The sequence below is a fragment of the Pocillopora damicornis genome, chromosome 4, assembly GCF_964200805.1.
Source record: "Pocillopora damicornis chromosome 4, jaPocDami1.2, whole genome shotgun sequence".
NCBI lineage: Eukaryota > Metazoa > Cnidaria > Anthozoa > Scleractinia > Pocilloporidae > Pocillopora > Pocillopora damicornis.
Genome location: NC_142673.1, coordinates 5,602,895 through 5,625,777, shown reverse-complemented (window position 1 = coordinate 5,625,777; position 22,883 = coordinate 5,602,895). Strand labels below are relative to the sequence as shown.

Here is a 22,883-nt window from a genome sequence, read left to right as displayed (position 1 = left end):
ATTCGCTTAGGAAATACAAGGCTATCACGGAAGGACAATTTTCAAGGAAAGCACGCAGTTGAAATCGCGTTGAAGGGAAGAAAGTAATTTTTTATATATTTTTAGGAGTTTTATGTCTCGACATGAAAAGGCACAGGAGTAAAGGAAACACATACACAAAGAGAACGGTGAATTGGTTTAAGATATATCATATATATGGGATCAAGGTTTATCTTTAATCAGCACGATCTCAACAAGTACAGTAAGCTTTTGAGTCACACAATTTCCTTCTTTTCATGAGAGCAGCGGGAAATGTCAGTTTTCCTGTAGGATGGTCAGCTCAATGTACTTGATGCCTTCTTTCTCATTTGTGTCATCGCCATAGATCTCCAAGAACAGGCCATTTTCAGGATTCAGCTTGTTTTGATAAATCATCTCTCTGCTAAAGCCGCCATCGTGCGAGACGAAACAGGTTCCCCACCTGTCAGACTGGCTCAGATGGATGTCAAATCTTCCTGGGTAATAGGAGTCGGAGGGCTTTGGGAGAGGGCTATCTATATTACGCTTCGTTATTGTCAGTCCACTATCTCCTTCGGTACCACGACATGGACTATAAGATGCGTAATTCAATTTATCATTTGTTAGCGCACCAATGAAGCGATTACCATCAGAAACAACGAAAGAGGGGTCACTTTCTCCTTGGCCATATTTTGTTTCTAAAGCAACCGCCATCTTGACGACAAGTTTAGCATCTGCTTCAATGACTCCAGGAGGAATAAGTGGAACAATCATTAGACGAGAGAGGTAGCTTGGAGCGCTAAGAAAGGTGAGAGAACGAGGAGTGATGGCGTTATGGTGATGGATGAACGAGGCCTCTGCTATGAGCTTCATGGGTGTGAAGAATTTGTAAAATACAAGCTGTTCATCAAAAAATGAAAGACACAAACGTGAACCATAAGAAAAATAGCTGAAGTAACCTGCCGAGGTTGACTAATCTTAAAAGTCTTGAAGAACATTTCATTACGTGTTCGATACTCCTTAGGAGAGGCAACATAGAAACAACTCACGAAAGGAAATCCAGAAAAGCTCTGATAAAAACCTCTTTTAGGTGAATCGCGAAATCAAAATGATGGGCTTTAAGTGCATGGGATGGAATTCTTTTTGCGGGGTAAATCGGTCGATCTGTTCCACAGAGGAGAAGCATTGAATGATCCTGAATATTACGTGTCAATAGATACAGTCGACAGACTTTCTGCATGTGTCAGTAGACCGTGTTATTTCGACTCTACCAAAGTCAAAGAGACAGAAGAGTGAATCATTACCTGTGGTTGTTTCCTCGTGTTTTGAGGCTCAAGATCGCGTCCCCATCCCAACGATACAGCAAACATCAACAACATGACTTTGACGATCTTCATTTCTTAAGTAATTAGGTTAACTGCGCGGGTACAAAAACTGCGACGGAATGAAAACTGACTTTGATGAAAACATTCTAATTCTTTTTGTTATCTAGAAACCTGGAAATTTTCGCGTGTTTGCGACTCGATTACACAATACAATCAGACAGACAATTACTCAAAGGCTGACGTCTTCAGCAACACTAAAAATTGGCTTAGTAAACACTTTAAATACATAGAAACAGCCTACGTGTAGCCTTACGGGGAAGGGTCTGGCTACACGCAGGCTGATAAAAACAATGAGTGATCGCGTCCGGCAATCCTACTCCTCGAACAAACCTGGCTGAAGAAACTGAAAACCTGTAATTCGTTTTTTACACACAAAACGAAAAATAAGTCACCTTTTTCTTCGGTCTCTCTCGCCTACATGCTAAACTTATTAAAAATTGTTTAAAAATTCAAATTGAAGTAAACTTGACAGAGTGATCTGAGAATGCGTTTGCTAAAGAACAGTAAAGAACAATGACAATAGTTGGTGGGTATTACGCTTATCGTTTTTCTCTTGTTGCCATAATTTGGACTAAACAGTTCCAGCATTAAATGTATTGTACGTACTCCTATGACAAAACACTTTTTTTTCTTATGTCAATAATATCGTGTTATCCTGAATTAGTTTTGTTTGTTTATTTCGATCTGAGATTACTCCAGAGAACTCGTCGCTTTCTCAGATGCAAAACTAAAACCAACCGCGACATTCTCAAGTACTCTCCTTTTCACGTACTTCAGAGAGTTTGCTTCTTTTTCTACCTTGAGTTCTCAGTGGCTTCTTATCATGTTTTCTTTGCTCTGATCAGAAATGACCATGCTATGGTTTAACAATAATTATTATGAAATAATTCAAATAGCACGCGCGCTCTGATTGCACTCGATAAGCTGGAAACCACTCCGCTTCGCGTCGTGGTTTCCTACGCTTATCTTGTGTTCTCCCAACCTCCCGCGTGTTTACATCAGGCTATGTAAACACGGAAACCATTTTAAATTTCTTCAATAACATTTAGCAAAGATAACAATTGAAAATAGTTGAAAATACTAAAACTCAGTACTAAAAAACTGCTTTAATTTCACAATTTACGAAAACTCTTTACCTTCACTTTATAATGTTATAAAATGTCCTTAATTACATTTCTACATTAAAATACAGCTACCTAAAGGAACAAATAAAATTAATGAAAAGAAAGAAAAAAAAAAAGAAATGGAACATCTTTGCTTTTTCAAGTATTAGAATTCCAAAATAATTTTCTATCACACAGTTTCAAAGAATGTGCATATCTGTGAAGCATCGGGTTGCAAATATTACTTTCTCAAAAAATAACACATGAGTCAATCTATCCCATCTGTATTGGGTGGACTGCTCAGACAATCAATGAAATGAATTTTTTTTTAAGGTATGTGATAATCCAACAAATTTCATTCAATCTTGAATAGATCAGTAATAAAAAGGTGAAAATGCAAAATCTGATGCAAACTTGAATTTTTCATTCCTCTAAATATTAGTAATAATGATTGTTATAAAACCATGATTTTCAGGTGTACAATATGCATAAAATAGACTAATTTTGAAGATATCATACTAAAATTGATAAATGTAGGTATTGAATAATGATAATTTAATATAAATTAGAAAAAGTTTTCTAAGAAAATAGTTATCTACCCAAGAACAAAATTTCACGTATTTTGTACAATGCAAAACATAATTCACAAGCCATTGGTTCAGAAATTCCCACATATATATTTTTCTGTTCTTCCCTCTCTCTATCTATTTATCAGTCAGTCATCATCCAGTAATCCAGTCAGTCAGTCAATCAGTCCTTTTAATGATTAGTCAGTCAATCATTCAGTTGACCAGCAGGTCTTTATTCTGTCTGGCTATCAGGTTACTAATCAGATTTAATGTTTCTCAAATTTGATTTCCATTGACTTCATCAGGGCCTGTCTCATGTTTAAATGTTTTCAGCTCAACCTAAAAGCAAAATAAATGCAAATAAAATATTTCATATTTGCTTAACTTGCTGCATTGCACATCTGTCACCAATTAAAAATTGTCAACATGGGCCGAAATATTCATTTCAGATAATGTTTTCATTTAAAATTATTTTTACCAATACCTCTAACTGTTCACACTTGGATTTCAGCTGTTCAAGTTCTTCTTTTAGCTCACTGTTTTCCTTCTCCAAGACTTCAATCTTCCTGTCTGCTTGTATTTGCACAGACAAAACTATACCTGTTGAAATTTCCCCACACAATGTTACATGACTGTATAACATTCTTGGGACTGACTGACAAACAAAAACAAAACTATAAGAGCCCTGCTTTGATTATGTGGATTTGTTTAAACACTTTACACCCTAACATCAGTATGCACATTCTCCATTCATTTCCTAAAGCGCTGACTGTAACTGTTTCCATGAAATCTAAATGTTACTGCTGCCAACAAAAGCTGCAAAATATTTTCTGATTAGATTGACGCCACTGTGATAAGTGCTTTTTAGATAATAAATTATAATTAGCATTTCAATTCAGGATAAGATCATCAAGATCATTTCTGGAGTAGAAGACAAGTTCAGACTTTAATTTTCAATTAAGTAATCAAGACCTGCCAACATTGCTAAGCAGCAACTTATTTTTCAATTAAGTTACCTAGGTGTGATTAAAAATGAAACTTATCACTAGTCTTTACCTTCTTTTTGGTTCCTTTAATTGCAACAAGCTTGTTTCCAAAGTTGAGATTATTTTTGAGGCTATGATTGCTCAATACTTTGGTTATTTCTTCATGTAATAATTTCAGTTGACAATTTTGATATAGGATTGCACCAAGGAAAAGGAAAAAGAACAAATTATAAAGAAAGAAAGACCCTCTATAGGTTTGGTGTCTATAGTATGCCAGTGTATCAACCCAAGAACTAAGATTCAACTCTAGCTAAATTGAAAAGAAACATTTACACTGACTAGGAAAATTTTGTTCAACAATCAAGACTTTCTTTGTTGTGATCATTTCTTTTCTTCTCATGACCTTAATGTATCAGCACCTTAGGAAATTTAAAGAGAACAGTATGGAGAATATGCATACTTATGTTATGGGTTAATATAAAATGGATAATTTTTGATAATTATACATGTATGTAGAACAACACAATGGGTGCCCTCTGATTCTTGTAGGATGCTTTTGTACCAATTTATTAATTTTATGCAAAGTAAAACATTACCATTGACAATTCTTGTGACTCTCCAAAGCCGAAGGAGAACAATAAGACCTATTCCATCAACAGCTCCCTCCTTTCCACTGTAACAATAAGATTTAAGCAGACATCAACTTATCTCAATCCATCCAATCCGTGTCAAAGCAAAACAAAGTTATTTAGCGTAACATGAATCCAGCACAACACATGATAATACAGCCGACACAATGGTATTGGTCTAGAAACTTAAAACAAAACAATAACCATCCCTAGACTTAATCCACAAACCTGAAAGCAATATCCAAGGCAAACGATACTGTAACTACAATTCCATCAAATATCTAGAAAATAATCATGATAAATTTGTTATAATTTTCAATAAATTCTCATCACTTTCAACTATTTGTATACTTTAGATCAAGACCTATTTCAGAGGAACCCATATCTCAATGACTCCATATTTCACTGACTACTGGTATGAAGCAAGTGCTGGTCTAAATCCCAGTTTTCTACCCCATATTTCCTGCAACGTGAACTTGTATTCATGCATACCCCTTCTGAGCAGCCACAAAAACCATCATTAAGTATATGTGTTACCAGGAGGGAAGAGGGGAGAATTAACAATCCAATCTTGGGAGGAAAAGGGTTAATTATCAATGAGCCTTAAAACTGACTCTGTTCTAATTGGGGTATGACAAATGATTATTATAGACTGGACAAAATTTTCCCTTGGAGGGAGCAGCAAGGCTGGTGCAAAAATAGGGGCAGATCACTAATCTAATGCAGGATCAACGGGGGAAGGGAAGGGTATATAAAATTTATGCAAGTAATAAAGCACCATCCATCAGTTAATTATGACCCTTTTCTTGACTGAAAAAATTCATGAGGCCATTTAAGCCTCTATCAAGTGGAAACCATGCATCAAGCAGGCACAAGCAACAATTTTTCAATTGCCTGTTTGATACATACAGGTTTCCAGTGAATGTAAATGCACAAACCTCCATTTTGTGTTTGAAAAATGTGAGTCCCATAGCATAGATCTTTACAAACAACTAAACAGAGAAAAAGAAGAAAGAACTTACAATCAATCATTTTTACGTCATAAATTTTTGTGTATCAAAATTAATTATTTTAATCCTTTAACTCTCAGAAGTGATTGATATCTGACTTCTCCTTCTGATGTGAAATCCTTATCCTGCAAACAAGCATTAAGAACTGACCAATTCATCAGCTAAAGGGTGATGTTAAGGAAAACATATGCAGAGCATTAAAAAACACTGAGGTTATGAGTAACTTATTAATCTTAATAATACCTCAATCATGAAGATTGAAAGGATGGCAATACTGATGTAATGCAGGATATGTGGTGCATGACTCTCATGGTGAACTGTAACAAAAAGTAATATTCCATGTATGGGTCAACAACATAAATAGTCATTTATTTAACAAAACAGTTGAATCTGTAATAAGCAGTCACCCATGAGGAATGGTAAGGTGACTGTGTAATACAGGTTGACTTGCATGATGTTTATGTGTAATATTTGTCCTAATAGCTCAAAGAAGAAAAACAATCTGCATATGTTGAGGGTATTTGAACTCAAAGTCCTAACACTGATTCCATGACATAAAATGGAATAAACTAAATAATGGAAATTGTTCCTAATTTTATTTTATCAGTGGTTCCATTTTAAATGAATATTCTATTCAAGTGGAAGACAAAACAAATAGACTGTTGTGACCTCCTAATTGGTGGACGACTGACCACTTGATACAGGGTGACTGCTTAACACTTTTACTCCCATGATCTCACAAGTAATTCTCCTTACTGTCTACCAAATGATTCTTATTATGTTAGTTTGGAGAATTTGTTATTAAATCATTTAGTACTCCTATGATTGATAATTTTCTTTATTCTCATCACTTGTCTGCATGATATTGTATAAATATAGTAAGGAGAAATTCTGTCTCAGTCACCCATGGGAGTTAAAGGGTTAATACTGTTCAGCTTAATACAGGTTTGACTGCACTTACATAAACACATTAACACTAACAGCAAAGGCACAAGGTGTATTCTATGGTTAGCAAGCAAAATTGTGATTGACACAGATCGGTGAAAATGCTTGATCTTGATCTTGAAAATGAATTGATCTTGTGAAAAGAAATATGTGTTTGGTCACTCCTAGGAGTGAAAGGGTTAACTGTTAAAAGAAAGCACTTCACTTTTTCCTGTAATTTTACACCACTCGATCGCTAAACAACTGTCACAAGTAAGCGGAAGTCTTCTCACTCAAACAAAGCACTGTGGTAACAATTCTTTAAAAAGCTATTTTTTTTCTACCAAGGCATTAAATAAAAAATCAAAACAAATGAAAACACCATCGTCGATAGATAAGTGCCTACCTTCAACTGCTTTCAAGTCAATGAGTAATTCCGCAATAACAATGATCATATCCACGACAACCAATGTTATGATGACATATTGAGCCCTTCTGCTGTGAAGAATTTCACAAAGCTGTTCTCTGTGATCGTTACAAGGCCTACAGATGAAAACAACACACTCTTCAAAAAATTTCATTCAATTGAAATAACAGATCTTATGTATTGCGATGATCATGCGACAGCATCATAAAAGCTGGATTGTAGAAATCAGACGCGACGTTTAATTCCGTTTGAATTTCATTATCAGCACCACTGATAAATTTCAGACCAAAGCGCAAATTGCTAAGCTGAAGTCACCTTTCGTCTTCATTTTCTGTCAGGTTTACTGTACTCTCTGTCACCGCAATGTTATTAGAAGCTTGATCCATCTTGTTCAGGTTAATATTAAGATCTGAAAGTGTATCATTGTCAACAAGTCGCTGATCATCGGGTTCATACATCGACGAAGTTACTCAAGCATGCAAAGTATTAAATGATAAGGTCACGCAATGTAACTGTTGTGTCCTTCCCCCGGAAGTACTCCAGTCTCTGGCTGACTGGTTTATTAAATGTTTTGTAACAGGTGGTTCTTCTTGAGTTAAGATCGACGTGGAGTAATTCCGTATCTTGTAATAATTAATCCTTAAAAATAAGTCAAATGTGTTAACTTTGACACCTGTAAATCTGCAAGGCGTTCCTTCGGGTTTTACGAGGGAGACTAGGAACCAATTAATGACGGCGCTCGAAAACAAACATGGCGGAGAGAGGCGGTGTATCGCAAAGTGTCTGAGTTGTACGGAAGCTCGACATGTTGGCGTTATAAATCCCTCACATCTCTTATTCCAGGATGGCTTCATTTGAAGAATTTGAGGTTTGTTGTATTTCAGTTATACAGGGCTTTATTAGGGACTTAAAAAGCTTGTAGAGATGAATTTACTGAGTGTGTCACCAACTTCCTCCGATCTTGAATATCAAAAGGTTTCTTTTTAAGTAAATGATCTCTCAAACTGCCCCTTAGAAAAGTGTTTCCTTTTTTTGCATTCAATATTTAGATTATAAGAGTAGGTTTTGCTTATTCTTGTTGGACTGAAAAGGAGGGAAACTGATTGTTTCATATTAATCTTCAATATAATATTAAATTAAATAATTTAAGAAAATTAACGACTTTTTTAAATTAGCATTCGAAACTTTCCTTGTAATTGCATACATTGTTTTATTTCTATTCTTTGTTTTGTCCAATCAGCATTTTGTTATACACTTTAAATTTAACCTTGTACTTAGTAGAAATCAAAATTTTGATAAAGGAAATAACTTGTTTGACCCCAATCCAAGACTCTGTAAAACTTTACTGATTAACAAAAAGATTCCATGTTGCTGTGAGTCTGTTCAGTAAAAGATTACAGATAACATCAAATGTGGTAAGAACAGAAAAAGTGGCACTTCAGGTGGACCCAAGTTTGTCAATGATGCTCTGACTACTACATTTTGATGTCATCTGCGATCTACTACTGCACAGACCCACTGCAACGTGCAATCTATTTGTTTTATGTGACTACAAACCGAAATTTTGTTGAGGGTGATGTCATCTGTGCATCTGTCCCAGAATATATAGACCTGTCAACTTATTATATATTGATCACTTCAAATTTACAAGAAGGTCATTTAAGTGATATTCATTTTGTTGACAAATCTTTTAAACAACCAAACATTTAATGTTTCTTGAAGTTTTAATTTTTCCTTTGAGCCCTTACACTGTATCTTGCTATCAACCATAATACTATCCATGAAAAAATAATGCACATCTGAATGGCTGAAAATGAGTGCATTTTTTATGTAACATGGGTGCAAAGTTGTGACACAATTACAAATTGCAAAAAGCACACACTGTCGAAATTATAAATTTTTCAAAGAATACAAATTGCATTCACCTTATGGGCACATTTAACTTTGTTGTCTGTGATAAATTTACACATGCTTATTAAAACTAAATTACCCAATCTCAAAATTGTGTTATAATCTATAGTGACTTACTGGCATTTGTCAGATGTGAGTTATCAGTCTAGTTCATATGCACTGTGACCTCTACTGCTTCAATGCAAACAATAGGGGGAGTTTGATGCTTATGAATATGTGGAGCGTCTGGCAAGCACTGTGGATGGTGGAGGGTCAAAAGGTGGAGCTGGAGCTTTTGATCCTAGAACTTTGTGTGATGTGTTTGAAAAAACTATTAAAGAACTGACAGCTCTAGATGAGAAGATGCAGGGAAGAATTAACAAACTTGAAGAACTCTGTGGGAAAGAACAGGAACAACATAAACAGAAATCTCGAGAACTGGAATCAACTTTTAAGGTACTTGTTAACCCTTTAACTTCTAAGAGTGTTTGGCTTCTAATTTCTCCTTACAGTTTCAACTTTGAATCAATTGTAATGTCAAGACAATAAAGGAAATGATCACCATTTCAAGAAGTTCTTGATTTTCAAGCAAATTATCTTTGTCAATTGCATGTGATTTTTGGTGTGTATATGTTGTGGTTCAATTTTATCCTTGGTTCAAATTTTATTTTCCTTTGTTTCAAACTCATTATCATACAATACAACACCCAAAAACAAAAGAAACAAAATTTGAACCAAGGATAAAATTGAACCACAACAAATATGCAGGCAGTACAGTCTAGATATCTAACTGTTCTTCTGACTGTATATGATATATTTTGTTTAAATATTCCAGGGTAAAATTAGAGTTAAAACTAGTCTGATTTGTGAGCTTTGATAATGAGACTTTATTCATATATCATTAACTTTTCTTGTAGACTGCATCTTCCCTCTTTCAAGAATTGGATGACCGAATAAACTATGTGGCTACCAAAGTGGTTCATCTGGGAGACCAGTTGGAAGGAATCAATACTCCAAGGTCCAGAGCGATTGAGGCACAAGAACTCATGAAATATTTCGATGAGTTTGCTACAGGAAAACATGTTTCAACTGTGTTTAGTGACCAGTTTAGGGTAAGAGGTTATTGGATTATTAGATTCTGAGCAGTGGAGTGCCTGTAACAACTTTGTTGTAAGGAATTTTAGGAGTTTTCAGTTTTGCAGACAGCCCTTGATGGCAGAAAAATAAGCTCCATGAGAAAAAAAATAGATCTCACAAAGTGATACACTGTAACTCTAGTGGCAAATCAACACTTGACTTTTTTCCTTTTTTGCTGCAGATTCATGAAGCAGCAAACATCATACAAAAGCTGGCACTTATTGCCCACGAACTTCCTGCTGAGAGGTAGGACAAGTGGTGTACTTTTAATTTCTTTATATAATTAATGATACAAGGGGTTAGAAATAGCACCTTTGAAAGCATGACAGAGATGAGTCAGTTTGAAATAATTATTCCTTCAATAAAGTTTTAATTTAAGTTCTACTCTGCTTGAGATTTTGAGTGTGATCATACCAAGAGATGAAAAATGCCTACATTGTTTTTAAAGAAATGGAAAGCGACCACACTAAGCACAATTTATTTGGTTTTAGGTTTAAAGATGTCCAAGAAAGAATCAAAGGTAGGTATGCAATGTAGGCTTTAATATACAATACAACTGCCACTGTACTTGAACATATGACCTGGGCTGTTACTCATATAAGATGCAAGTTTATGGCATTTACTTGTTTTTCAGTCTGCTTGTTAGTAGGGAGATCCTGTAGCTGCAGTTCCATACTTTTCATTAGTGTTTTGATTAATTGAAATATAGCAGTGGCAAACTGTAATTATTAAGGAATACTTACTTATTCTGAAGTTGTTTTCTTTGTAAACAACTTCTAACTTAGATATGTTTGAGTATGCTCAGTACCTGTTTCCTGGATAATTTATGGATATTATTGGAAGCAGTTTACTTGTTTAGCACTTCAGGGTGTTGAAGTGTTAAGTAACTATAGGTTTATCCATACAGACTGCCATGATAAAGTGGAAGTCGCTTTGATTGAAGAATTTGAAGAAGCCCATCATCAGGGAAATATCAGTGGTATGAGAGATTGTGCAGAGACATTGCTTCCCTTCAAGGTGCGTAGTGAGTCAGCTGCTGGCTATTCAATCATTGTTTATTCTTGTGCTTGTTGGTTGTTTAGTAACTGGTGGCTCAAGGACTTGATTGTTTCAATCCTTGATGATCATTTGGTGCTAATCATGTCATTTAAAGACACTCTTTGAGAAAGGCTTTGTGATATAAAACTCTGATATATATTGCTGAGTGACATTTTTTTCTTAATAATGAATTACTTTTCCACAGGGCTACTCTCACTGCATTGATTCCTTTATCAAACAAAGTCAGAAGGTAAAGTATATTACCTCCTGACCAATATATATGGCTTTTATTCATAGTCAGTTATAGACAAGTGCATTTACAAAATCACCATGTCAGAAGATCGCCTTTAATTTTTTTGTGAAATACTGGTAAGAGAAAGAAATTTGTACCAAAGTGGTCAGGGGTGGTTAAAAGAAAAGGGAGGGAGTGGTGAAATCTTTTCATTTTTCCTCACTCCCCCTACCCCCCCCCCCCCGCACCATCCACTACAACTCTATATCTAACATGGCCGACCCGAAAAGAATCACGAGCTTGTAACGCTAACATGACTGCACTACAGGCTAGAAAGTATCCTCCCTAAGAATCTAACTGAAGGGAAATGAAAATGAAAAGAACAGTTTAAGGAAAATATCTATCAGGTCATTTCTTTTTTTTTCTCATGTGTTATCATGATACTCATGTTATTTTGTTCCACTAAAGGGTCAGTTCCTGTCTTCTGATGTATTTCAAGATGTGATACCGCTCTGTGAACGGGTTTATAGCATGGTTAACAAAGTTTTTAGCAATAATGCCGAAGTTGTAATGGGAAAGCTAGTGCAGAATATTCATGAGGATGTGCTCAAGGTATTAATAATCCTCGTTTGTGGCGTCTTTTTTTCACATTTATCTTTTTAAAACTAATTGCCATCCAGTGGAAAGAATCTTTAGAATCATAGTTTTCTTCTTGAAAAACTTCAGTATAAATCGAGTCATTTGATTTTCACAAGTCGTTGAAAAGTTTTTGTTTTTGTTATCAGTATCTTGATTACTTTCTCCCATTCTGTTTACACATGAAATAGTTATGAGTGTTTTACAGTAATCAACGTCATCTACCCTTTATTACAAACAAATTGACCTATTTTTTCATTGTAGAAACATGTGGATTCTCAACTCAGAAACTATGGCTCAGACAAGGAACAGTCACTGAAAAACCTTCAGACCTTGTACGAAAGGTAATAATCAGGATATAATGTTTCCTTTTTTGACCCTTATTTTGCTATATTTCTTGCACTATCAAGTGGCAGTATTTTGACCATTTCTACTGAACTTGACATCTCTTACTATTTTATCCATTTTTACAGGGCCAAGAAACTTGGAGAAAAACTCTCTGGTTACAAACTTGGATCAGATTCCAATTTTCTGGAAAGACTGAGAAAAAATTTATTCAGTGAATACTTATCATCTTACATCAAGTGGGTGCCACTTAGCAGCAAGTTAGATAGGTTACTTTTCCACTCCCAATGAAAGGAATGCATTGTCACTGTGCTCCTATATTAATGCTCCTTAACACAATGTTGACACAGGTAACTGCGAATGCCAAAAAAGGTTAGTTGTGAAATTGTCTAAAACTACGTCGCGCGCGAATCTGAAAAACATCGATCAGTAAAAAAAGGAAAGAAAACATTAATGTAAGCGCGGCGCGCGGATTCAGGGGAGGGAGGGCCCTTCATTTCGTGCGCCTCGCTCTTAGCGTTATGCGCAGCGCGCTTACATCAATTTTTTAACTGCTTTTTTTTGTTTGAACTCGCGCAAGGGACTATGCCGAAAAGTAGGGACTGCTCGTAGTCTAATTTGTACACTGAGCATTTACAGTTCTTTCAGAGCCCCTTTTTAAAAGTTCTTGATTCATGCTGTTTGTACTGTACAACATAAACAATACTTGACATTACTACTTTTGTGTCATAGAACAGAGTTAACTTTTCTGTCAGAGAAATCAGCTGCTATTTTGGAGAAGTACTACCATTCTATAAACCATGAAAAAAGGGACAGGATCACTGGTGCGAGGTACGTGTGTAGACTGTTATGTTTATTAAATAAGAGTTTTGATGTCTAGTTTATAAACCTCCTCTGGCAGCTTTAAGCCTATTTTAGGAATTCGGTTTGTGGAAACGAGCGTGAAGCAAGGGCGAGCGAAGAAAATTAAAGCGAGAGGATTGGAACTAGTCGGAGGACACCAAATCAGATTTGAATTGAAACATCAATGTACTCTCTTCTTGAAATACTGAATATTTTTTCCCTGATGATTTTCCGGTTTCTCGATTTTGTTTTCAGTCTTTTGAGTACGGAATTGACCAAAAGGATACCACTCAGAATACACGCGAATTCCATGGACTCCAGTAAAGAGACTACTCTTCTTTCTCAAGATGTGGCTGTTAGTCTTTTGCAAGAAAATAAAATGGCTTTGAAAAGATGTGAGCTGGTGAGGGTGATGAAATCCTTGTATTCTTTTATTCCGTTTTTTTTTTGTTCTTATTCCCATGATAGTGGCGTGCGAAGAAAATCTCCATCGATGTATGATATATAGTGCTAGAGAGACTGAAAGCACACATTGTTTCAAGCTTCCTATCAAGGAATGAAATACAATAAGTGATGTCAAATTTATATAAAGATGTATCCTAGCGAAAAAGCGGAGCTGCGAATGTTTCTCCTGGCACATTCGGTCACGGAAGTTAAGATCCGAACGGGAATGGGTTGCTTAGAAACCCTCAAGTTTATTGAAATCTTCCTAAGGAGGGCCTATCATGGAATGAAATACGGTGAATGATGAGAGACTAACATACTGGGATCCTCGATCCCTAATCAAATATTTGAATTTCCTCTTATATATCACACTCTAATGTACAGTGTTTTTCTTGTAGTTATCTTCTCCGTCTGACATGGCAGCAAATGGAGTGGAAATCTATCAAAAACTGCTATACAATCTGTGTACCGAGCACATTGACTACGCACTCAACGTCACCTTGCAAGGTATCTTATCAAATACAAGTAGTCAACTGAGTCAGGAAATTTTTGTCCGTTAAAGATGCGTTTTAAGATTCCAAAGATTGTTCAAAAATTGTCTTTGAATATTCAAAAATTCAATTGCGAACGCCACGTTTATGATTATAACTTGGCCGACACGCCAAACCACTGTTCCAAAAAAGAGTGTTCCTTTAGTTTTCGAAAACGAAAATTGTTTAAGTTAAAAATACCTTTGTATGCAGCTCCTGTTACTTCAAAGAGATCGTCAAGTGATGGGATCATAGTTGGTATAAATTACTCATATTCAACCGCGTGTGATATTCCAAAGAGTAACTTAACCGATCGAAAATTGTCATGGCCGCGCGTCGAAACCTCATCGTGCTGTTCACAAACAACTGTTCACCCGGTTTCCTTAAAAGAAAGTCAAGAATACTTTTTTTGTGGGAACTTGTTGAACTAATTGTTCAAAAAGATTACCAAGCGGTGGGGAAAAAAGCTGGGCCTCTATTGCGTCATGGGTTGCTGAGCAAGACAATTGTCGCAGAGTTTATTTCGCATGTGCCTCTTTGTGAAGGAGATAAGAATTAAATTGATTCTTAAGCAATTGCTTCACTGCTCCAAGTCTCCTTTGGCTCCCTCTTTTAATAAAAGTTTAAAACCAATTTTTTATTCGGTAGCAATACCCTCAGCGGAACCTAAGGCACCGCCGGAGAGCCTGTTTTTCAAAGTGTCTGAGCAAGCCAATGCCATCTTTCATCTGTTTGAGAAACATTTCACGGACTGTGTGATAGGACTAGTCGCGTGAGTATTTGATGCACAATATTGAAGGTAGTTTGAGGTTTTATGACATCAAACTCGATAGCAAGTGCCAGCTAGCGGTTTAATAGAAAGTTATGGCTCTTAACATTTTGGTGTCAGAGCGCTTTCCGATTGAGTGTTAGAAAACGAAAACAAAATTAATCACAGCTGCCAATGTTAAGGAAGGAAAAGACTCTCAGGAGCCAATGAGAACTCAAAGGAAAAAACAAGTAAACTTCTTAAAGCGCGGGAAAACGCGGGTGACGAAGACGTGATTGGTTTTAGTTTTGCATCTGATTGGTTGAGAGAGTGGTACGAGTTTCTGAATCATCATCGAGCGAAGTATAGCAATACCAATGCTCGGATATTTGTCGAATTTCAATTTAAAATTGCTTTATTGAGAAGTCACCGAGTTAAATGGATGCATAGATGAATTTTGTTGGCGGATTCGACTAGTTTTACCCACTAAACCAGATCTCAACTTAATGCCTTCCGTTAAACGTACTCATGTCATTGTCTACAATATTAAAAACGCTATGAGAACCTCTACACAGATCTTCGCCAGTTTATGCCGAATGCGTCCGAAAGAAGAAGGCAATAATGGAAATGATGGAAAGCAAACTGGACTCTGGTATAGACCGGTAAGGTTTTTGTATTTTTATCCCCGGCACAGGCTACACCGTAAACTGCAGTATCGCTAAATTTTAAGTTGATAATCTTAACACGAACTTTGCTTCTGGAAACATTCGAGGATCGTGGATAGAGTTTCTAGGCTTCACTTCGAGAATCGAGTGTTCTTATACATGTATATGTAATTTCTCTTTAATCTCAGGGTATCTGCTCTTCTAGGAGTTATGTCACATGTGCCATGGACGTTTATTTCGACTCACTCTGCAACTTAAGTCGCCAAAACGTTTCCCCACTCGCCATGGATATCAGCTTACAGTGATACCGAAACTTTCTGAGAACCTTAGTAAAATTACATTAGTACACTCACTGAGTATAACTTTTCACTCCCGTGAAGGTTAAGACATCTTATATTCTGTGTTTTGCATTTTACTCTCCCCCCAACCCCTCCCCCCCCCCCCATCTCTCTCTCCTGTTTTGAAAGTTTGTCGTGCTTCCGAATACGCCGTACTTATTTACATCTTAGTTTTTCGGCTAGTTGTTATAAATTTATTTTATCGTTTCCTGTATGCTTAGCAGTGAATTGATATATATTTTGAAGAAAGAAGACGTTGAGTTTTATGGTCAGTTACCAATCATACCACTGTGTTTTGCAGGATTCTCACGTCAATGTCAGGTTGGATTAAGAATATTTTGTCAACAGAGCAGAAGAAATCAGATTTTAGACCTGAAGAACATGGAGTAGGACTTGTGGAGAGGACGACGGTACTGAATTGTTATCAAAGCTGTAAAGTGTAAAGAAAACTCATCATCAGTAGTTACTGGAGAGCGGTTACAGAGGTTCCATTGGGTTTTTTGACCGCGCGAGATCTGGGTATAGAGGAGAAGAGTTAAAGGCTACTTTAACTCATAACCACCCCCTTCCCCCTCCCCCCCAAGAGTGTCAAGCTTCTAATTTCTCACTACAATATCTCCCCTGAATCAAACATTAAGGTCACAAGAATAAAGGAAATGATCACCAACTAAAGAAGCTCTTGATTGTTAAACAAATTCTCCTTGTCGGCACCCTAGGAAATGTGAAGAAATCGGTATGGAGAATGTGCATACTGATGTTAGGGTCTAAAGGGTTTAGGTCATAGACTTATCTGTTCATTTTCATCTGTGAGAAGTCCACTTTGATCTTTGGGGATTGTGAGCAGTGAGTTCGTGTTGTTCCTTAAACATCCCTTCACACAGAAGATGTTCTGCAAACGCCATACGATTTGATAGCAAAGTACGCTTCAGCGATCTGGTCAAAGTTTGCAACAGAATAAAAAGAAAAAGTGATCGTCAGTTCCCCTTCGTGCAAACGTCTTTTTTCACTTTTGTGGTACTTCTTTTTCGACAATGCAAAGGATCTATAATTAAATGCAGTACGTTTCATTTGATATCCTCGTGTGTTATTAATGTTTCTTTGTTGTTTGTTGACAGGCGTGCGCCAAGACTTGTGAATTCATTTATTCCCAGCGGAAGTTCATCCAGGAATCGATGGATGGAAAGAACTTGGAGTCGGTTCTCACAGAATTCGGCACACGAATTCACCGTCAGGTGTTTGAACATCTACAACAGTTTCAATACACTTCAATAGGTAAACAATGTTTGTTTCACGCTCGTTTCGTTTCACGTTTGACGTTTTCTCGTTTCATGCTCTTCTTAGCTCGAAGAACGCGCCTCACTCGTTCTTATTGCAAAAGACACACACTTGTCATGGCTACTTAAGTGAGCTTTGTGTTCATTGTCGTGTTTTTTTTTTAGGAGGAATGGTGGCGATATGCGATATAAGCGAGTACAGGAGCTGTATCAAGGAGTTCAAGGTAATATAAAATATTCGTACTGTCGTGTTCGTGAACAGAGGGCAATTTAACGTACCCAGTAACAACTCGTTCTGAATTTTGACGCCTTAATCTCAGGCCACTACAGTGTTCCTAGCCTCCCACACCCTATAGAATGAATGTTTTAGGGGAGAATTGTTGTTCAGACATGTTATATAGCGTTGTGCATTCTAGTACGCCTTTGTGTTCCAAGGGGCCGGTTGTTCGAAAGACGGTAAGTGCTGGAGTAAACGTTATGATGTTTGATTCTTCATGTATAAAATGGTGTATGGACGGTTACTCTCGAGGGGGTTTTATCAAAGTGCAAGTCTGAACGAAGAAAACATGAACGAAATTGTGGGGCTGCGTGCAAAGCTACTTAACTTCACATCAACCCTGTATTGATTAGTTTTAATTGATGTCGTTTTTTACAACCCAGCCCCGTGTAGTAAATGATAATTTTGATCCTTTTTATTTTTTCATTAGATCCCCCTGTTAGTCAAATTATTTGACAAGTTATACTCGCTCACGAACTTATTAGTCGTCCAACCAGAAAACCTGAAACAAGTTTGTTCAGAAGAGCAATTGGTAAGTATGTGAATGAACAACTCTGTTTTCGGTTTGGTATTCAAAAGTTTGAAAAATCTTTCTGATATGTCTTCCTGAGGCTCGTGTAGTGCTTACTTTAAACTGCAGAAGTAGGTTAGAGTTAATAGTAATGGTCACAGTTGACTTTTCAGCTCGTTTGAATGTAGTTTGGAATGGTTAAGTTACCCGGGAATCTCTAAAACGCTATGAGAAGGGAATTTTTTGATTCGCTTTTTAAAGACAGTGATAGATTTATACGGCTTCAGCAGGATGTACTCTTCTTTTCGGAGGCAGCTCGATGCCAAACCTTCACGCAAATACTGTACATGAAACTTAACGCTATTCCTCCTGTTTTGTTTTAGGCAACGCTAGACAAAGCTGTTTTACAACAGTTTGTACAACTTCGAGTTGATTACAGACCAGCCAAACTGTCCAAGCACTTCATGTGATCCTCACCAAAGAAGGCTGGAACTTTTTCACTTTTGATGTCTTAGTCCACTCTATTCTATTGGTCCAAGAGTCCTCTCCATTTGATACTTTAAAAAGATGATCGCAAGACTAACATTCAGTTCATGGACGCCCTGGAGAGTTTAAACGAATCACTTAGTGTAAATCTCAACCTTTCTCTTTCCCTAGACGAATGACGACTATAGTAACGTAACTCGTTTCGGCATACTCCTCGGTTCCAGGGTCCTCTCTTTTCCTCCTTGAAGGTCTTCGAGCAAACTGACCGCACTTTGGTTCCTTACTGGCTTTGTATTGTTAGACTTAGTTCCCAGTACTATGTTCATCTTTGTAGCTCGATATGTTAACAGTCTTAAGTGTAACTAGATCTTACCTTCAGCAACACATGTGAATGCAGGGTTGAATTTAAAGTGGAAAAGTGAGTGATCTACCGTCAAGGCTCTCGTTCTCAGACTACGTTAAATTTGTTGTTTTGACGTTGTTTCGCTCTGGACGGCCAGGAAGTGTACAAAGTTTTAAAACGCACATGCAGAGCTGTTATGCCAATTGAATTTTTTTTCGGAACGTTTTCGTTGTTGTCGCCGTAGGGGTTTCTTCAAGTCTGCAAACTCCTATTCGGCGATCAGAGTTTAATTTCGGATGATGCAGACTGATCAGAGAGCTTTAATTACTGACATCTCTCTCACGGTGATGGATACGAGACAATGGGTGACTGGTGAACTCAACCCATTGCAAGTTCTCTCCCATTCGGAGAGACATCTTAATTAAGAGATCCTCGATAGCTTTTAGTAAAGAAGATTAAGTAATTATTGACTTTTTCAGAAACATGTGCTAGGTATCTAAAATAATGTCTCACTGTATGAATAACACACCAATTTCCCGACAATGTATTTTTTCATCGAACTCTGTAACACACTTGGGCATCATAGTCTGTGGCTCATTGGTGTAACATCGTAGCGCAAGATCTGAAGGCCTAAAAATCGTTCCCCTATAGAAACTGATGATGATGATGATGATGATGATGATGAATGGTGCCAATTTCCTCACTTGCAGCCAAGGGCTGAATTGCGGAGGAACCAGAGAGGTGAGATCGGACGTCAGCATATTAAAGGCGCCTCTGGCAGCCGCTTCAGTCCATTTTGATCACACCTCACCCACCCAGACCTACGACGGCACAAATCGAGATAGACCACAACACCGGGCACTACGTGCCCTACTCTTTGCGAACAGTGCGTGCGTTCTTTTACGTCCCACAATTTATTTGTAACATAGAAGGGTTGTGAGACGGGACCTCCGGCTTTACGTCTTATCCGAGAGACGAAGCAAAGTGGGTAAAGCATCTTCCTTAAGGATACAGCGACATGCCCCTGGTAGGACTTGAACCCGGGCCCTTCGACCCAGAGTCCAGCGCACTAACCACTGGACCACTGACGCCCCACACTCCAATAATTACTTAGTCCCACGCTCTTAAAAAACCAAACACATCTCTATTTACTTTATCTTGGGTAAACTTTTTCTCTTATTTTCCATGGTAGCCGTTTGTCATGTTGTCTATTCCAAGAAATGTGGTTGGACATCTGTTAAGTTCATGGACCATTTCATCAGCCAAGTTCTGACACTTTGACGTTTATCGGCTGTCGTTTTTACTTTAAGTCTAAGATACCAGGATAAATTTGGGCTGACGGAAATAAAATTACTTCGATTTGGCGGGGAGTCCAAATACACCGAGTTCGAGTTTGCTGATGGTAAATGACAGGAAAAATAAGGTTTAATTCAGGGTAAAAAGGGCTCTTGTTCGAGTTAGCATGAGATTCGATATCACGGGTTTCTACTGTATCTACCGCTATAAATAGTGTTTAGTTAATAATGGAACAAACAGGAAAAGGAATAAATTAATAACTACAAATTTGAAGGAGACTTCCCATTATACTTAATTATGAATGCCCTGAGCAATGCCAATTTTTGTGAGCTAGGTTTTATTACAGTTGTAAACATTGAAAAATTGCTCCATTTTATTCAAGGATTTTCGGTTGGTATAGCGAATATTAAATGGGACTTTTCTCTTTTAATGCTGTAAAACAGTTACAAGGGAGCGCTGCGAATGAGTTTAATTGAAGTTCTCACCTGTTTTATAACCAAGCTATGAATTTGCTATCTTTGGAAGTCATACGATCGATTATAATTTACCTTATAACCCACGTCTCCCACCTAATCTGGACAGTAGAACATTCTCTAACGATTTGGGGAAATACTTTGTTCAGAAGATCGATGCGATCCGAACGCAGCATGACACCGAGCAGCAGACTGATTCAAATCCAGAAAATGACACTCAGTCTGCTGCTCAGCAGACTGATTCACTTCCAGAAGATGACACTCAGTCTGCTGCTCAGCAGACTGATTCACTTTCAGAAGATGACACTCCGTCTGCTGCTCAGCAGAATGACTCACTTTCAGAAGATGACGCTCCGTCTGCTGCTCAGCAGAATGATTCAATTTCAGAAGATGACGCTCCGTCTGCTGTTCTTGATGAGATTGTGCCATTATTCCCTACATTTATGATGCTATCAGTTCGAGATGTTAAACAGCTTATCCAGAACGCAGCCCTTAAATCCTGCTCTCTTGACCCTATGCCATCCACATTGGTTAGCAAATGTGAGGATCTCGTCCCAGTTCTCACAAAAATCATCGACAATTCATTGCAGTCCGGACCTTTTCCCGACATTTGGAAAGAAGCTCTAGTTTTTCCATTGTTAAAGAAACCCGGTCTTGATGTCATCTTTAAGATGTTCCGTCCCATAAGTAACTTGTCTTTTGTGTCTAAACTCATTGAGAGGGATGCTTTCAATCAGATTCATGGTCACCTGGTTAGTAATAACTTACACCCAGTTAGTAATAACTTACACTCAGTTAGTAATAACTTACACCCAGTTGCGCAGTCTGCTCATAGAAAAAATCACAGCACTGAAACAGCACCTCTAAAAGTTACCGCGAACGATATTCTGTAAAAAATGAACAAGCAGTACGTTACTATCCTTCTATTGCTTGATCTCAGTGCTGCTTTCGATACCGTTAATCACAGCATTCTCCTTGACAGATTATCGTCAAAACTTGGTTTGAATGGTACTGTCCTTGACTGGTTCCGATCAAGCAAGTCTCAGTTCGGGGCGCCGTATTTGATAAGTTTGACCTGCGGCATGGCGTTCCTCAGGGCTCGTGTCTTGATCTACTTCTCTTTACAGTTTATGCAAGCGCACTTTTTTGATGTCGTCGAAAAGCACCTCCCAGCTGTTCATTGTCATGCCGATGACTCTCACTAAGGCGTACTCTGCCCAGGCTGATGGAGTTGCTTCTATCGAACATTTTTATCGAATAGAATTTTGCTAAGTCAATGTCATGCGCAGATGAAAATTTCTTTTCCTGGATCGATATTTGCGCAATAAAAGCCAATAAATATTATTATTATATTATAACTACTACTGTCTCGGCAGACGTACGCCTTACACACTTTCCCTACTACGCGTAGTAGGGAAAGTGTGTAAGGCATCCGCGCAACTCGCTCACGAGAGACACGAGTATATTCTCCAATGCAAACAACTTGTCGAGAAGAGAATGAGGAAGATCCATCTGACGTTGGATCGCAATATATTCGAAATTTAATGACTTAAAGTCAGAAACGCTTCTTATTAAAGCCACTAATGGCAAACTATGTCCTATTGTGATAGTTAGCACATTCTGTAACATGCTATTTTGTACATTTAACACGGTATAATTTTCGATACAGTTAATCTTGCAGCGATGTTTTTTGAGATGCGAGGATTGGCTCAGTTTAAAAATTAGCAGTAACAAGCTACTGCAAATGTTAATCTGTTTATAGTAACAAATTTGAACCATTTCAAGTACCATCAGATTTGGTACTTTCTTTGAAGTTAAAGTACAGTTTGATTTTCAATCTTGCTCGTCTGTGGCCTCTCTCAGAACCGCACGACTGCAAGTTTTCCATACATTATTTACAGATTAACGCACCCGGCGAGTGAATTATCGGGGTTTACCTGCACGAGTTCACTTACGATGAACGAGAAATTTCAATACTACGTGACGCTTTGCCGAGTGTGGTATTGAAGATTTTGAGGGCAGAGTTGGAGTTGTGTTGCAACATGAAAGCATTTCACGCAACAGTGACTTTTGGTCTCGTCACGCAACGCAGGAGAGAACGCGTTGCGTGACGAGGTAAACAACGGCCGCGAAGGAGACTACAAGAGGTGAAACTTGCTTTGAGGTTATGTTTTCGTAACCCTTTACACCCTAACTTCATTATGCATATTCTCCATACTGTTCTCTTTACATTTCCCAAAGCGCTGATAAGGAGAATTTGTATATTAACCATCGAGAGCTTCGTCAGTTTCTGATCATTTCCGCTTTTCTCGTGACCTTTGTGTTTGATCTTATGCATGATATTATA

General features: G+C 37.5%; 3 protein-coding genes across 3 annotated transcripts; 1 reads left to right on the top strand and 2 right to left on the bottom strand.

Annotated features, from left to right (window-relative positions):
* Nucleotides 1–196: 196 nt before the first annotated feature.
* LOC113684022 (uncharacterized) lies at nucleotides 197–1,619 on the bottom strand. The gene is made up of 2 exons (XM_027201324.2): nucleotides 1,302–1,619; nucleotides 197–897 (listed from the first exon to the last, which is right to left on the bottom strand). The coding sequence occupies exons 1-2, from the start codon at nucleotides 1,392–1,394 to the stop codon at nucleotides 295–297; spliced, it is 696 nt and encodes a 231-aa protein (XP_027057125.2). The 5' UTR covers nucleotides 1,395–1,619; the 3' UTR covers nucleotides 197–294.
* An 850-nt stretch (nucleotides 1,620–2,469) lies between these two features.
* LOC113684013 (voltage-gated hydrogen channel 1) lies at nucleotides 2,470–7,725 on the bottom strand. The gene is made up of 8 exons (XM_027201316.2): nucleotides 7,346–7,725; nucleotides 7,010–7,146; nucleotides 5,923–5,996; nucleotides 5,608–5,661; nucleotides 4,898–4,950; nucleotides 4,637–4,713; nucleotides 3,539–3,654; nucleotides 2,470–3,393 (listed from the first exon to the last, which is right to left on the bottom strand). The coding sequence occupies exons 1-8, from the start codon at nucleotides 7,486–7,488 to the stop codon at nucleotides 3,331–3,333; spliced, it is 717 nt and encodes a 238-aa protein (XP_027057117.2). The 5' UTR covers nucleotides 7,489–7,725; the 3' UTR covers nucleotides 2,470–3,330.
* LOC113684012 (exocyst complex component 5) lies at nucleotides 7,572–19,307 on the top strand. Its single transcript, XM_027201315.2, has 20 exons — nucleotides 7,572–7,898; nucleotides 9,134–9,376; nucleotides 9,838–10,032; nucleotides 10,239–10,303; nucleotides 10,549–10,577; nucleotides 10,965–11,074; nucleotides 11,301–11,345; nucleotides 11,796–11,939; nucleotides 12,228–12,307; nucleotides 12,437–12,547; nucleotides 13,041–13,139; nucleotides 13,407–13,554; nucleotides 13,994–14,102; nucleotides 14,774–14,897; nucleotides 15,449–15,535; nucleotides 16,178–16,286; nucleotides 16,992–17,148; nucleotides 17,316–17,374; nucleotides 17,858–17,959; nucleotides 18,322–19,307. The coding sequence occupies exons 1-20, from the start codon at nucleotides 7,875–7,877 to the stop codon at nucleotides 18,406–18,408; spliced, it is 2,127 nt and encodes a 708-aa protein (XP_027057116.2). The 5' UTR covers nucleotides 7,572–7,874; the 3' UTR covers nucleotides 18,409–19,307.
* The last annotated feature ends 3,576 nt before the right edge of the window (nucleotides 19,308–22,883 follow it).

Excerpts from the sequence above, each read along its gene's own strand:
- LOC113684022 (XM_027201324.2), bottom strand. The coding sequence starts at position 1,394 with ATGAAGATCGTCAAAGTCATGTTGTTGATGTTTGCTGTATCGTTGGGA. Across the intron at positions 898-1,301 it reads ACACGAGGAAACAACCACAG|CTTGTATTTTACAAATTCTT; the intron begins GTAATGATTCAC and ends TTTGATGAACAG.
- LOC113684013 (XM_027201316.2), bottom strand. The coding sequence starts at position 7,488 with ATGTATGAACCCGATGATCAGCGACTTGTTGACAATGATACACTTTCA. Across the intron at positions 5,997-7,009 it reads TGACTTGAAAGCAGTTGAAG|TTCACCATGAGAGTCATGCA; the intron begins GTAGGCACTTAT and ends TTTTTGTTACAG. Across the intron at positions 3,655-4,636 it reads AGTCACAAGAATTGTCAATG|GTATAGTTTTGTCTGTGCAA; the intron begins GTAATGTTTTAC and ends AAATTTCAACAG.
- LOC113684012 (XM_027201315.2), top strand. The coding sequence starts at position 7,875 with ATGGCTTCATTTGAAGAATTTGAG. Across the intron at positions 10,033-10,238 it reads TGTTTAGTGACCAGTTTAGG|ATTCATGAAGCAGCAAACAT; the intron begins GTAAGAGGTTAT and ends TTTTTGCTGCAG. Across the intron at positions 12,548-13,040 it reads TACTTATCATCTTACATCAA|AACAGAGTTAACTTTTCTGT; the intron begins GTGGGTGCCACT and ends TTTGTGTCATAG.